The 13,782-nt window shown below is 37.7% G+C and overlaps 1 protein-coding gene across 1 annotated transcript in view; it reads left to right on the top strand.

Annotated features, from left to right (window-relative positions):
• The window catches only part of LOC131460339 (voltage-dependent calcium channel subunit alpha-2/delta-2-like), a 31,065-nt gene extending 20,899 nt beyond the window's left edge, over positions 1 to 10,166 (top strand). The window contains exons 18-39 of the mRNA XM_058630724.1: positions 175 to 249; positions 346 to 420; positions 898 to 969; positions 1,165 to 1,236; positions 1,637 to 1,698; positions 1,829 to 1,905; positions 2,683 to 2,743; positions 2,849 to 2,946; positions 3,059 to 3,149; positions 3,249 to 3,311; positions 3,407 to 3,510; positions 4,515 to 4,613; positions 4,723 to 4,814; positions 4,916 to 4,963; positions 5,665 to 5,736; positions 6,421 to 6,573; positions 6,663 to 6,715; positions 6,943 to 6,998; positions 7,698 to 7,821; positions 7,905 to 8,014; positions 8,104 to 8,186; positions 8,960 to 10,166. Of these exons, the coding sequence (XP_058486707.1) occupies positions 175 to 249; positions 346 to 420; positions 898 to 969; positions 1,165 to 1,236; positions 1,637 to 1,698; positions 1,829 to 1,905; positions 2,683 to 2,743; positions 2,849 to 2,946; positions 3,059 to 3,149; positions 3,249 to 3,311; positions 3,407 to 3,510; positions 4,515 to 4,613; positions 4,723 to 4,814; positions 4,916 to 4,963; positions 5,665 to 5,736; positions 6,421 to 6,573; positions 6,663 to 6,715; positions 6,943 to 6,998; positions 7,698 to 7,821; positions 7,905 to 8,014; positions 8,104 to 8,186; positions 8,960 to 9,055 (1,836 nt within the window). The 3' untranslated portion in view covers positions 9,056 to 10,166. The remainder of the gene's footprint in view (positions 1 to 174; positions 250 to 345; positions 421 to 897; positions 970 to 1,164; positions 1,237 to 1,636; positions 1,699 to 1,828; positions 1,906 to 2,682; positions 2,744 to 2,848; positions 2,947 to 3,058; positions 3,150 to 3,248; positions 3,312 to 3,406; positions 3,511 to 4,514; positions 4,614 to 4,722; positions 4,815 to 4,915; positions 4,964 to 5,664; positions 5,737 to 6,420; positions 6,574 to 6,662; positions 6,716 to 6,942; positions 6,999 to 7,697; positions 7,822 to 7,904; positions 8,015 to 8,103; positions 8,187 to 8,959) is intronic.
• The last annotated feature ends 3,616 nt before the right edge of the window (positions 10,167 to 13,782 follow it).

Consider the following 13,782-nt stretch of genomic DNA (forward strand, 5'->3'; position numbering starts at 1 on the left):
ATGACTGATAGTCGTCATGTTTCGACAATTTAGCATAAAGAAAAGAGACACACCTGCTTTATTTATGCTTTAAAATACCGAAGATTATGACATGGAGATTATTTTACTGGACACCTGGCTAAACTAAGACAAGATAATGGTGGTGTTTCCACTTTTTCACTGTTGTCTCACCAGAATCAGCTGATATTAGGGGTCATGGGAGTCGATGTTCATCTTGACGAGATAAAAAGACTGACGCCACGCTTCAATGTATGTACATCGAATACACGGCACTATTACTCACATGTTTTGCATTGGACAGAAGGGACTGATATGTTTTAACTGTTATTTTTGTGTCCTGAACAGCTTGGAGCAAATGGATACATATTTGCCATCGATCCAAATGGATACCTTCTTCTACATCCTAATCTCAAGCCAAAGGTGATTTACAGTTACAGGCAAAAAAGATTTTACACCTGTGGCAAGTTTTTTAAGAACAGATAATCTACAGCAGTTCATAATCTGCATGCTTTTTACCTGTGACATTTAAATGACATTCAATTTAAACAATGTCCATTAGACTCCATTATATAGGTTAACTCCACGCGACTCTCTCTTGTCACCTGGTGACATTCCCACACTGCACACAGGAAATGACTCATGTTATATTAAGACAGATGGAGCTCAGACAGGTTGGATAATGACCCATGAAATGTTTAAGAAGAGAATTATCTCTCAAAAAAAGGATAAATAAATACTTCTTGTCCCGGCACTGCCAGTGTATACACACAAATGTCTGATAGTAGGTTGACAGAGCCTGTGTGTAGTTTGCAGAAATGTAACATGATCAACAAAAGTGACCAAAGTTACACACTGCAGCTTTAACACATCTGTGATGTAAATGTATTTTTCTCTCAGCTCGTGAATCTCCCTGAACCTGTGACACTGGACTTCCTGGACGCAGAGGTGGACGACAGCAATAAAGAGGAGGTGAGCTCTTTGTACCAAATTGCCACAACAAAGCTGCTGATTTCACTCATTTTCTGCTCTTTGCTGTTGTTTAAAGCTCATGTTCAAAGTTATTGCTAGGGAACAAAAATCATCTGCCTCAGGATAATCTGCCTGTTCGTCTGTGATGTCCCTTTGCAGTTCACTGGATATTAACACTGTGTTTTCATGCCTTAGATTCGCAGACAGATGATTGATGGAAGACCAGGTGAAATGCAGGTCAAAACTCTGATCAAGTCCATTGATGAGGCAAGTGAAGCTTCATGTATTTTAACACTATTGTGTACATTTCTGAAGTAATTGACAATCTCTGGCAACATGGCAGACGCTTAATTCACATGTAAAAGGCTAATTCCAAGGTAACAAAGGTGATAATTCACAATCAATGTCAATAGGTCTTCCAGAATCCCACACACCGGACTGTTCAGGCAAATGTGTTAATGCAAATTAATAAATAAATTCAACTTGTTTGGCTGTAGCAGCTCCATTTGCACAAAAAGAAAGTTTTACACATAGCATAGAGAGAGACAAATCCTTTCACAGTTTATTTAACCTTAAATTGAAAATTACAGTAATAAAAACCCAGTATTCCTGAACTGTTTACATCACATTAACTGCTATGAATAATGAACAATCTTCTTTTGTGTAGCAATACATCGATGATGTGTACAGAGCTTACACATGGACTCCTATTAACGGCACAGATTACAGGTGAGTGGCCACGATGTTATGATCATAAAGAACTCTCTATAGAACACACTACTGTATAAGACCTTTCCTCTCTCTCTCTCTCTCTGTCGCCCCACTCATGTTTCTTCCTGTTGGATGCTGCCATCTGCAGTCTTGGTTTGGTATTACCCCCTTACAACGAGTACTACATCCAGGCAGACCTGAGTGATGTGATGCTGCAGCTCCAGTGTGAGTATGGGGCAGACAGAGAGCCTTTACTTCAAGTCTCTGTATTTGTATTTGTAAGAGTATTTATGATGTAACGACGGAGAACATGTGTGTTTCGGTTGTCTGATACAAACTTTCAGGTCAAGGTCACAGCAAACAAAACACTTTTTTTGGGCTTTATTTCAGTTCAATTCAGATAGATAGATTGATTCTAGCTTGGTAGCTCACAAGCAAGATAGATCTAAATCTTAAACTTCATTAATCCCCTTAGGGAAATTATTTCTCTGCATTTGAACCATCCTAGATGGCACACTGAGTAGCACCCAGGGAGCAATGGGGATTGGGTACCTTGCTCAGGGGTACCCCAGCCCTTTTGACCTGGTGGGGACTTGAACCGGCAACCCTCCGGTTAAAAGCCAAGTTCCCTTCCCACTTTGCCATGGATGGATGGATGGATGGATGGATGGATGGATGGATGGATGGATGGATGGATGGATGGATGGATGGATGGATGGATGGATGGATGGATGGATGGATGGATGGATGGATGGATGGATGGATGGATGGATGGATGGATGGATGGATGGATGGATGGATAGGATAGGATACAGAAATAGTGATTGTGGTGAGTAGAAACATATGCAAGGATTTTCCCTTTATTGTGATATTTATTTGGTTATTGTTTCAAAGGAAATGTCTCACTAACAAAATCAATTCAAACAACAACAAAAAAAAAGCCACAGCCAAAAACACAACATGACCAAAAACACAACATGACCTGTTTTCACTGTGTCACAGACATGCAGTCGCTGCTGCCGAGCTCCTTTGAATCATCCGGACACGTGTTTCTGGCTCCAAGGTGACTTATCATTTTTCATTTCTTCTCTTTTTCCTTCCACTCTTTATATGTCTGTGAGTATAAGTACAAGTTCATTTTATTCACTTGTGTGTTTTCTCTGTGCAGGGAATACTGCAAGCGTCTGCACCTTTCTGACAACAACACTCAGTTTTTGCAGAACTTCCTGTCGCTCATGCTGGATATTTCTCCAGAATCTGATGAGTGTCAGTTACTGTACATTTACTTTGACTGTTATTAGCAGAAGTTTATGTGTCTCTCCAAAACTTCAGAAAAGCCAATGAAATTGTGCTTTTTTTTTTTTTTTTTAAATCTCAGGTGACAAAGGCCTAATCCACAACCTGATTCTGGATTCTCGGATTATTGGGCAGTTGGCCTCTCGTGTATGGAAGAACAAGGACTTGAATTCGTGAGTCAGCTTTTCAAAGTCTTTACACACTTTACACACACACAACTATGGCAACACAAAAAGAAAACATTCAAATCATCAATAATCTAATTCTCACAGGTACGGCTTCTTAGCTGTGTTTGCATCTACAGATGGAGGAATAACACGGGTTTTCCCCAACCTGTGAGTGAGATTAATATATTCCTGAATATTCTCTTTTATATAGTAATATTTCTCCCTCATAAATGTCAGTGATTTTTTTGTTATTTTTTGTGTAGAGCTGCAGAGTCATGGGAGGAAGATCCTGAACCCTTTAATTCAAATTACTATAGAAGGAGCCTGGACAACAGAGGTTACATGTTCAGACCTCCACTCAGATCCGGTGAGTATTATTTAACCAGATTATTAAATGAGACGACTACTACTAAAACTACTACTACTACTGAAGTGTATTCTTCACCTTTGGATAAATATGTGGTATAAAATAAGACTAATTCAGTGCCGTCCAACTAGGTTTTAAACATAGACTGTATATACACAAGTACATAGTATTCTAGGTTCCTCCTCCTCCTGAAGCCAACCAGAAAAAAAAGAACATAATAAAAGCCACTAGGGGGCGACTCCACTTTCTGCAAAAATAACTCAATTTAAATGGAAATGGGAAAATTCACACTTGATTAATAACATCACTAAACATCGTCCTGAGGAGTTGATCTCATTCCAAGGTTTCACGTCTTCTTCAATAGCGCACAATGTTGATTTGGTGAATTATGTTCCTTTTTAGAGGAAATTAGACGACTAACTTTGGCACGACGAGTTCACCTGACTCTGATGAAGTCTGAGAACTGCCGTTTGCAAAACAAGCAACATGGCGCCGGGCAAAATGTGCATCTCCATGCTTTATAAAGGGAGTTCAGATTTCTATGAGGGACATGACAACCTGTAGTTTTAAAGCTTTTCAACCTTGTCTCACAGTCTTTATTAGCATTTGGAAAACACATACAGTACATTACAGCGCGTAAATGTCAAATGTTTACATTAACAGGAATAAACCTAAGAGCAAATACTAAGTACTAAAAAGTACTGTTGTATTTTAAAGTATAAAGTATATATAGATGTGATTGAAAGATAAAGTTAGTGGACCCTGTGTTGAGATTATTTTTTCGCCTCACACTTCTCTCAAAGTCACACAAAAATATGCACGTTCCAATCTTTGTCACACAACTGAAAAGTTAAACTAAATATGACTTTTACCATTTATCTGTATCAGAATCACAATCAGAATCCTTTTATTATCACGGATTGTTTTGTTATGTGACCTCTGTGACTGCAAACTGTCATTAGATTTTTAAACATAAGTGTTTTTGTTTTTTGGTTCACAAACAGCCTTGGACGACCCTGTCGTTTCAGAAAACGGAACTGTTGGAATTCTGGTTAGTTCAGCGGTTGAGGTGAATTTAGGAGGAAAGATGCTCAAACCTGCAGGTACAAAAAAACGACTTGATATGAAAGCCAGCGTTATGGAAAATATAGTGTTCCAGATATCTCAGGTATACACCTGTTCTCTCATGCTCCTGTGCTTCTCTTCACTCAGTGGTCGGAGTGAAGCTGGACCTGGAAGCTTGGGTCGACAAGTTTAAGATCCTGGCCAGCAACGTGTCAGACAGTCGTCAGGGCTCGCACAAGGTTAGTACAACGCTCACTGTTTATACTCATAATCCTATTTTATCACACATTTATCTAAACAAACGTAATGTCATTGTTTCATCATGCATTTTGCGTTACAGTGTGGACCATCCAGAAGTTGTGAGATGGACTGTGAAGTGAACACTGATGTAAGAACTTTATTATTTAACTAACAGACTGTAACATACAGTACAGAACTGTTTCTGCCACAGGTTTGATTCTTTTCAGTCAAATTACCCTCAGAAGAAACACAAGCCACATGTCAAATGTCTGTATATGATTAACACAGGACATGTGTGTCCAAAGTCTGGCTCACAAGCCATTTGTGGCACTTTGACTTGTTTCATGTGGCCCCCCCCGACTTCCTTCTTCAGCCACTGCAGACATTTGCTGCCCCCTTTCAAGTTTGCTTTCCTGTCCACTATCAAGACATAAATGCCCCAAAACTAACTTAAAAAAAAAAGATTATTCATCACCTGCCAACACGATTTATCAGAATGAAAAAAATCAAGCTGCGTTTTCCCCACTTGCCAGTTTTATGCAACTAAATGTAGGATTGCAGTGTTTGTTTTAAAAGCCTAGTTACATAAACTTACATACAGTCCCTTTAAATGCTGATTACTACAAGCTTGAGAATCATTAACAGTCATTAACCCATGATATTAGATAAAGATACAGAATTATTCATTATATAACAAGCCTTGTTTTGACAAAAACAATATTATGTAAAATCGAATTTGAATATTCTGGGTTTATTTTCTACTAAGATTCTGCAAACCTTTACACTGCCACTTTGTTTGATGATATCTAAAATTGCTGCTCCAAGTGAGATACCATGTGTTGTCTGTAGGACCTCCTCTGCTATCTCATTGATGACGGCGGGTTCCTGGTGATGTCAAATCAGAGGGATCACTGGAAAAAGGTACGTGTGCTCACTCTTAGCGTCAATTTTTATTTTTTTATTTTTATTTAATTTTATTTGTATCGCGTCAAATACATTATCCCAAGGCACAATACATGGACAACATCATCGAGAGCAGAGAAACCCAACAGTTCACACACAATGAGCAAAAACTGACAGAACCAGCGGCCATCTGCCTCGACCGGTTGGGGTGAAAGGAAAAATGGGAAGAAAAAAGAACAAGAGGGAGGTGAGGTAGAGATAGAGATAGAAAAGGGGGAGCCGGAGCAGAAATACAACAGTTATACAAGTTATTCGTTTAGACAAAGACAGTTCTGAATCATGTTTATAGAACTACAACTTTATTTATTTTGAAGTAAATCAAACTTGGTAATCCTCCCCTCCTGTGGGCGATAAAGTGGTAGAAAATGGATGGATGGAAACTTTGTAATCTAATACGTCACATGATGAAGTTGTGCAGTTGTAGGTACAGTCAAAACGAGACTATTCCTTCTACACCAGAATATCTGCCATCAAATTGAACTCATCTTTGTGATTGGAGTAACATTTTCAAGTGTAAACAATTGTTTTGGTAACTTAAATGTAACCTTAAGCTTATCTTATCTTACTGCCACTACACGATGTCACTGTTTTCCTTCTTTCTCTCATTCTAAGTCTACACTTAATTCTCTCCCTCCGTCACAGACTGGCCTTTTCTTCGGCGATGTTGACCCTTACCTTATGCACGCGCTCTACAACAACTCAATTTTCAACCGCCGTCAGTCTTTTCACTACCAGTCTGCATGTGAACCTGTCAGCAGCAGCCACACTGGTGCGGCACATCGAGGCATCTTTGTGGTAAGAGACCACGACCTGCAGGTTCTAGATATGAGGACACTTTCAATATTCGATTTCATCTCGATTTCTACTCTGTTCTCTTACTGCAGCCGTCCATCGCTGACGTCCTCAGCTTGGCCTGGTGGACGTCCACTGTGGCATGGTGAGACATGTTTACCATTTCCAAATGACACCCGGAGTATGCGTTGTGCCCTTTAAAACAATCCAAACTGTGTCTAGTCTCCTTCACATTAAACGGGGGCAGTGCTTGGCAGCTGCCCCTCTATTCTCGACTATTTTTAGCTCAGTGTTACAGGAGTCATGGCATTTGTTTATCATTATTTATACTTTTCTTATTTAACAAGGTGCAATGTGAAAACTTCTTTTCAGGTCTGCAGTCCAGCAGATACTGTATGGACTGGCCTTCAACAGCTGGCTCTACAAAGGTGACCACTTAACTTAATTTGTGTGTGTGTGTGTGTGTGGAAATGTCTACTTTGCTTTGAGTTATTCATAGTGTAATCGGCATTTTATTTGCACATCGGTGTTGTTTTTACGCTTTGGCCTCAGTAAGAAGACTTAGAAGGATAATTCAGGTTTCTTGTGTGTTGGCATGAGGTAAAGCTACAACCACGACTTCATTGCCATTTTCAGGAAACGGCCTGAAAATGGCATACAGGCAAAAATGTATAATTGATCATTGACAATGTGTCAGTACCTCATACAACCACACTTCTGAAAACCTGAACTATCTCTTTAAACAATAAACTGGGTCTTCTTGTACCAGTTAACCGTCAGCCTTACCAATTAATTTTGATTTTTATCAAAATTGCAATATTTCTTATAGCCAAAATGTGTGTCACATTATCATTTTAGATAAAATATTGTTCTACAGACTAAAGTAAACATCTTTGTTTCTCACAGATCTGCACAAAAATCACGTAGTCATAATTTTAAATATCTTATTCAAATGAAAATGGGAATAATTTTGTAAAAAATCCTTCAGCCTTCGTCAACAGCAACTTTTAGATGAATGTAAACATCTGATGTGGATGAAAATGAAACTATTTCTGCAACTATCTTTGAAACTATCTTTCAAATACCACATAAAATGCTCATTTAATGCTCATTTTATTGTCTTTTAGATGACGTCCTCGTTGACGGGTTTGAGACGAAACAAAGCAGCTGTGTGACCATCCAAAGTCAGTTCTATTTCACAAACACCACCAACTCTTACAATGTGCTGCAGGACTGTGGAAACTGCTCACGGTGAGTTTTTCCAGCAACGACATGTTTGTCCTTTTAAACCTGTGCTGTATCCGCTTCATATCCACGATTCCTTTCTTTTCCAGGCTGTTCCACGCGAAGCGAATAGAAAACACCAACCTGCTGTTTGTTGTCGCTGAGACGCTGCCCTGTAGCTCCTGTGAGATAGAGAGGTTGACTCAGGTCAGGACAGAGTGTATCCTTCCCAGTTCTCACATGCTCACTGAGGCTTTTATCTGTGCTTGATGTTCAGATATAATTACCACCTTAACTACAAACAAACAGTTCAGGAGGAGAATCCATGTGAAGTGCTGAGCAACGCACGGTATCGCAAAGGCCCGACATCCTGCTTTGATTACAGTGCCTTAGTAAGTAGCTACACTGACATAAAGTTCATTTCATATGCGAGAAAAATGAACTAGTTCACATTCACACACCACGGGGGGTTTTAAACTTTAGAAAAAAAGAGCATTTCAGCTGTTTTTTCCATTACTATGTTTAAACATACAGTATACGCAGAGACTATAAGAATATAGAGTGTCTTTTATCCTTTTTTTAGCACAACCTGGGCAATCTGATGACATTTTTTTGAACTATATAAACACACCTGCGGAGAAACTACTCAAAATGTTTAACATCGGATTGAATTTGTGAAATTTGGAAATATGTCACAGTTCAAAGTTCACTTGGTTCGTTTTTTATGAACAATAAGTAAATAAAATGGTCTATTTTGTGACTTCTGCACAATTGTTGCTACTTTATATCACTCAGGCTGAGGCACAAATTCAGTATAGAAAGTTTAGGTTTATTAAGTATTAATCGTCAACACATTTTTGACTGAATAATCAGGGTTTTTTTTAGAACAAAACAAGTTCTCTGATTTTTCAGCTGCTTAAATTTGAATATTTTCTGCTTTCTTTGCTCCATCTGTCAAAGAAATTATTAAAACTGAATAATTTGTGTTGTGGACAAAACAAAGACATTTGAGAATGTCAACATTTCCAGATTTGGACCAAGGGATGACTCGATTAATTGACTAAATACACGACAGTTTAATTATGATGATTATGAAAAGCAGCCCTAATGAAGTGCAAACTGTCAAAGTCGTTTTCCGTGCACTCATTGTTTGCCCTCTTTGCAGGAGAACACGTCAGAGTGTGGACGAGGTCACTCCCTGCAGTCGTCCATAGGAGTCCTTCTCTTTATTGAGCTTCTCCTGCCTCTCTTTCATCTCTGACACGTGCCAACGCTCAGCCATGTTTCATCTCTTTGAGTTGAGGCTCAGATCTACTGAAGGTTACAAAAAAACATTTTCATCTGCAAAGACCACAGACCACTTTGTGCGAGGAGTGAAAAAACTGGATCGGCTCTTAGTGTTTAGTGCTTTTTTTTGTTGTTGTTTTTTTGCCTTATTGCTTATGCATTTGTTCATGTTTGAGGGCTCGAGTGCACAACAAGAGAAATAGAACGTGTTGAATGTACACACTACATAAACTAGACACAGGTACAATAGTAGTATTTGATACATAATGAAGTTCTGTTTTCAAAAAGAATTAATTTATCGTGCTCTATAGCCACACAATAAGCATTAACAATCAATGTATTATCATTTGAACATATTATTGTCGTCATAGCTCATCATATTTCTACCAAGTACCGTACAGGTTTAACAATCTACAGTCTTATCTTAGGTATTCTGTGCAAAAAAATAGTTCGTATTGGAGAAAGAAGAAACATGCACTAATAAAAACATTAAACATTAATAAATAAAATACAATAAGCTAAACTACAACACTGCACATAAATACAGTACATGGATTAAATAAATACATCTCTGAGCACAGTTTTTATTGAGCGAAAACAGCTCAATAGCACAACTTTGATCAAACATTAGTCTCTGATTAACATTCCATTTAATAATAATAGAGAAGTGTTGAATAACTCAGAATCTACTGTGTTTTATATGAATCTTATCAGTATGGATTCAGAGTTTCCATCATTCCAGTCATTCTGTGAAAACAGTTCAACTCATTTTTAACGCATGTCCGTGTAAATAAATAGGCTTTTCATGGTTCAATCTCCCAGCTGTACTTTTGCTAAAATGCTGCTTATTGAAACTTTTGCTTCTTCTTGTTGGCTTTTTAACTCAATTACGTGAACTTCTGCTTCTGCACTTACAGCAGCTCTGGGACAAGTAGATCTGAGCCTGAACCTCTCATTCACTTCAGTGTCTTTTCAATACACTTCTTTGCCAACAAACACACTTTCAGTTCACCTATGAATTGCATCTCGAGTATCTTGAATCTTTAAAATCCATCAGACGTCTTCACAGGAAGTAATTTTTTTCTTTAGAGCACTTTGACATGAGAGAAGCCAGACGTGTCAGACCTCCGACATAACACGCACACATATCAGTGGCGAAGCAGACGTGCGGTTTCATTGTGATACGAGTCGAGGATGGATTTGTTGAGATGCTTCCACGGATGTGATCTTTAAGTGCTTCCAGAAGTTCTTAAAAGATGTGAAAACGAAGACCAAAATCATCAAACACCGGTGTTTTTTAAAGTAAAATAGTCAAATATAAGCGCATATTCACTTGACTTTAAACATTCTATCAGAATCAAATGAAGAGGAGTTTACATGTAGTGTTTTCTGTGTAGTGTAACGGCACAAAATGTGCAGACGTCTGGGTTTTTGTTTTTCTTCCCCTGATTTTGAATCTCGTATCACCGCTGTTTTGTCCAATTTGGATCGATTGCACTTCTGTACGCTTCTGTCTGGGGAATGTAGTAGCTAACCAAACAGCTTTTAATGTGATCAGTATATTTAGTGTGTTATGCTTTTTTCAATGCTCTGTTAGAGATATTTCTTCACGTCTTGTTGAAATCTTGATGATTCTCTGTGGCAGAATAGTTTTTAGGTTTGATTGTGACAGCATTCAAGACAACTTTAGGTCAAATATGATTTTACTGTAGGTAGACTACACTTTTAACTTCTTTTCAGTCTGGTTAATGGGGGCAATCAGTGTGATAAAATCCAAAAATCTGTTTCCCACAGTGATTTATCAGCCTCTGACTGTGGTGTTTGAGTTGATGAAGTGATTTTTACAAAAGCTTTTTTGACAAAATATTTGTAAAGCTCCTGTTTTCCCCTGTCTGCTCTGGTGTTTCACCCTGCAGTGCCTTTGTTGCACTCATTTTTGGATGGCTGGAACATTAAGGATCTTAGCTGTGTGATGTCCGTCCTGCATGCCATGCGAAAGAGACTTGACTCTCCAGGAGTTGCATTGGTTCATCTCTTAAAATGAACATCTTGTTCTGTGAATATTACAAAAAAAGATGCTCTTCACTTACTTACGGTATGAATCACTTTTTAAAGAGCACAAACAGATGTGTGTGTGTGTGGAGCAGCTGGCCTCCCCTCCCGTCTTCTCGTGGACAGAACAAACCCTGCTATCCTTCTGCTACGTGTTGTTGTTTATCTGCACACTGTGGTTCGGCCTCGATCAAAGCACAGACTGTCCATTTTCACAGATTTCTACCCATCTGCTGTATATCCATGTATGTAGGGAAGAGTAATAGTGCTACATCTAAAAGAAAAAAAAAGAAAACAGCATGCATTCTGAGATTAAAGTCAGAATTATTGTGAGAAGAAAGTCAGAATTCTGAGAAAAAAGTCAGAATTATGAGATTAAAGTCAAAATTCTGAGGAAAAAGTCAGAGATAAAAATCTTTATTATGAGAAAGTCAGAATTCTGAGATTAAAGTCAAAATTCTGAGGAAAAAATCAGAGATAAATCAGAATTCTGAGATTAAAGTTTGAATTCTGACTTAACTCAGAATTCATGCTGTTTTTTTTCATTTATTTGAATTTTCTTTTACATGTGGCACTAATACTCTTCCGTAAGTCTGTTGGAAACATGTAGTTGTTGTTTTTTCATTCCGACTGACACAGCGAGTGAATGTGTGTGTACAGTAAATCCTACTGTTGTGCACCGCCACTGTTCCCAAGCATGATGGGAACCTGGCGAAGCACAGATAGAGATGCAAAACACAGTTTTGGAAACCTCAGCAAAAAAAAAACACTGCATCACCACCACCAACAACAACAACAAAGCTTTTACTCTGAGACCTGCAGTATTTCCATGAGGTCATATTGCATTACTGGTGTACATTGAAGTTAAGGCTTTTTGTGAAACCCCTTTGCAGTCTACAATAATATATTACTACTGTTGAGGTCGGTGTGTTGTAGATTCGTTTTAAATGACCAGTATTTATTTGCATGATATTTTTGAACAATTTGCAGATATGTGTACATAGCCTGAAGGATATTTCACATTCCTTTGCTCAGCACTGCGTGGAAAGCAGCGGTGGCGGCGTCCTCCGTCGATATTTGAGGCGTAGAGGCCTCAGAGTGTGTTGTTTTTTTTTGTTTTTTTTGCCATGTGTGTAAATGAATGAATAAATGAATGAATGAAGCTGAAAAGTTTGACTTCAGTGAAGCCTACAATAACTGTCAGTGTTGCAACTTAGGATGTTTTTGCCACAAGTAAAAAAGCACAGAGGGAGTTTAGCGTTGTGAGCAACATATTGCCTGATTTGTCGTTTATTGATGTAAAATGTTTCCAAGTGGCATAAAAAAAAATGCTGACAACAGTTTATGCATTGAAAGGCTGTATAACAACCAAACAAGGTAGTGGCATGTGTGGGAATGTCGTTCAATTACTTATTAACTTTGTTTATAATAGATTCAAGTGTTGCTTATTTAAATAATCTATCATTTTAATTATTTATTTACGTATTGAATGATTTGTTAGTAATGATTAAATAAATAGAAAGGAACTGAATGTGATTGAAGCTTGCGTGGACACAATAAGCAGTTTACAAGAAAACCTATATATTTACTGTCTGTGTCAATTTATTTACCGATTATCAGAAGACGAGAATGTGAATGTTTTTGACTGTAACTTTGCTTCTTTTTTTCCACTTTGCTGACATTATATTGTTCTTTACTTGGGATAGTTTCCTCTCTTTGTGCCAGTCTCCCGACGCCACCTCATTTTTGTACAGACAGCGTGTAAAGCAGTCAGCAGACGATGAAGGTTAACTTTGTAAAGATTTTGTCAAGTCATATTACAAATATGGATATTTAAATGTTTATATCTTTGGTGATTAAAATGCTATTGATATTTTTCACTTCAGTTTTGAATCTTTATTCCTTTTTGCTTTTCATCGCCGGTTATGTTAATAATTAAAGAAAAAAAAAGTCTTACACCACATCCTGTCACTAAAACAAACTAAACAAACAAAATCAACTCCAGACTGTGAGAACCCCTATTTTGACATTCATTAGAGAAGAGTATTAGGGCCACATGTAAAAAAAAAAAAAAAAAAAATTGAAAGGAAGAAAATAATAAAAAACCGCATGAATTCTGAGATTAAAGTCAGAATTCAGAGATTAAAGAAAAAGTCTGAAGAAAAAAACTGAATTCTGAGATTAATGTCAGAATTCTGAGAAAAAAACCCGAGTTCTGAGATCAAAATTCTGAGATTAATAATAAAAGTCAGAATTCTGAGAAAAAAAAACAGAGTTCTGAGATAAAAATTCTGAGATTAAAGAAAATGTCAGAATTCTTAAAGAAAAAAGTCCCCCCCCCCCCCCCCCCCAGAATTCTGGGAAAAAAGGAAAGTCATAATTCTGAATTTTTCTCAGAATTCATACTGTTTTTTTGTTTGTTTTTTTTACATATGGCCATAATATGCTGCAATTTTTACAAAAAAAAATAAGGAATATGTTTTTTTGGTCATCAAATCAGATACAACAGCTGCTAAACTGGCAGAAGAACTCCAGCAGTGCAACAATACAACAATAGAAGAAGCTGAGAATGAATTGGGTGAATTGAGTTTCTTTCGGTTCATACTGTGTTGAGGCTCCTGTTGTTCACAGCAGTGTGTGTCAGTGGGT

Source organism: Solea solea, chromosome 6 (assembly GCF_958295425.1).
Source record: "Solea solea chromosome 6, fSolSol10.1, whole genome shotgun sequence".
In the NCBI taxonomy this organism is placed as follows: Eukaryota; Metazoa; Chordata; class Actinopteri; order Pleuronectiformes; family Soleidae; genus Solea; species Solea solea.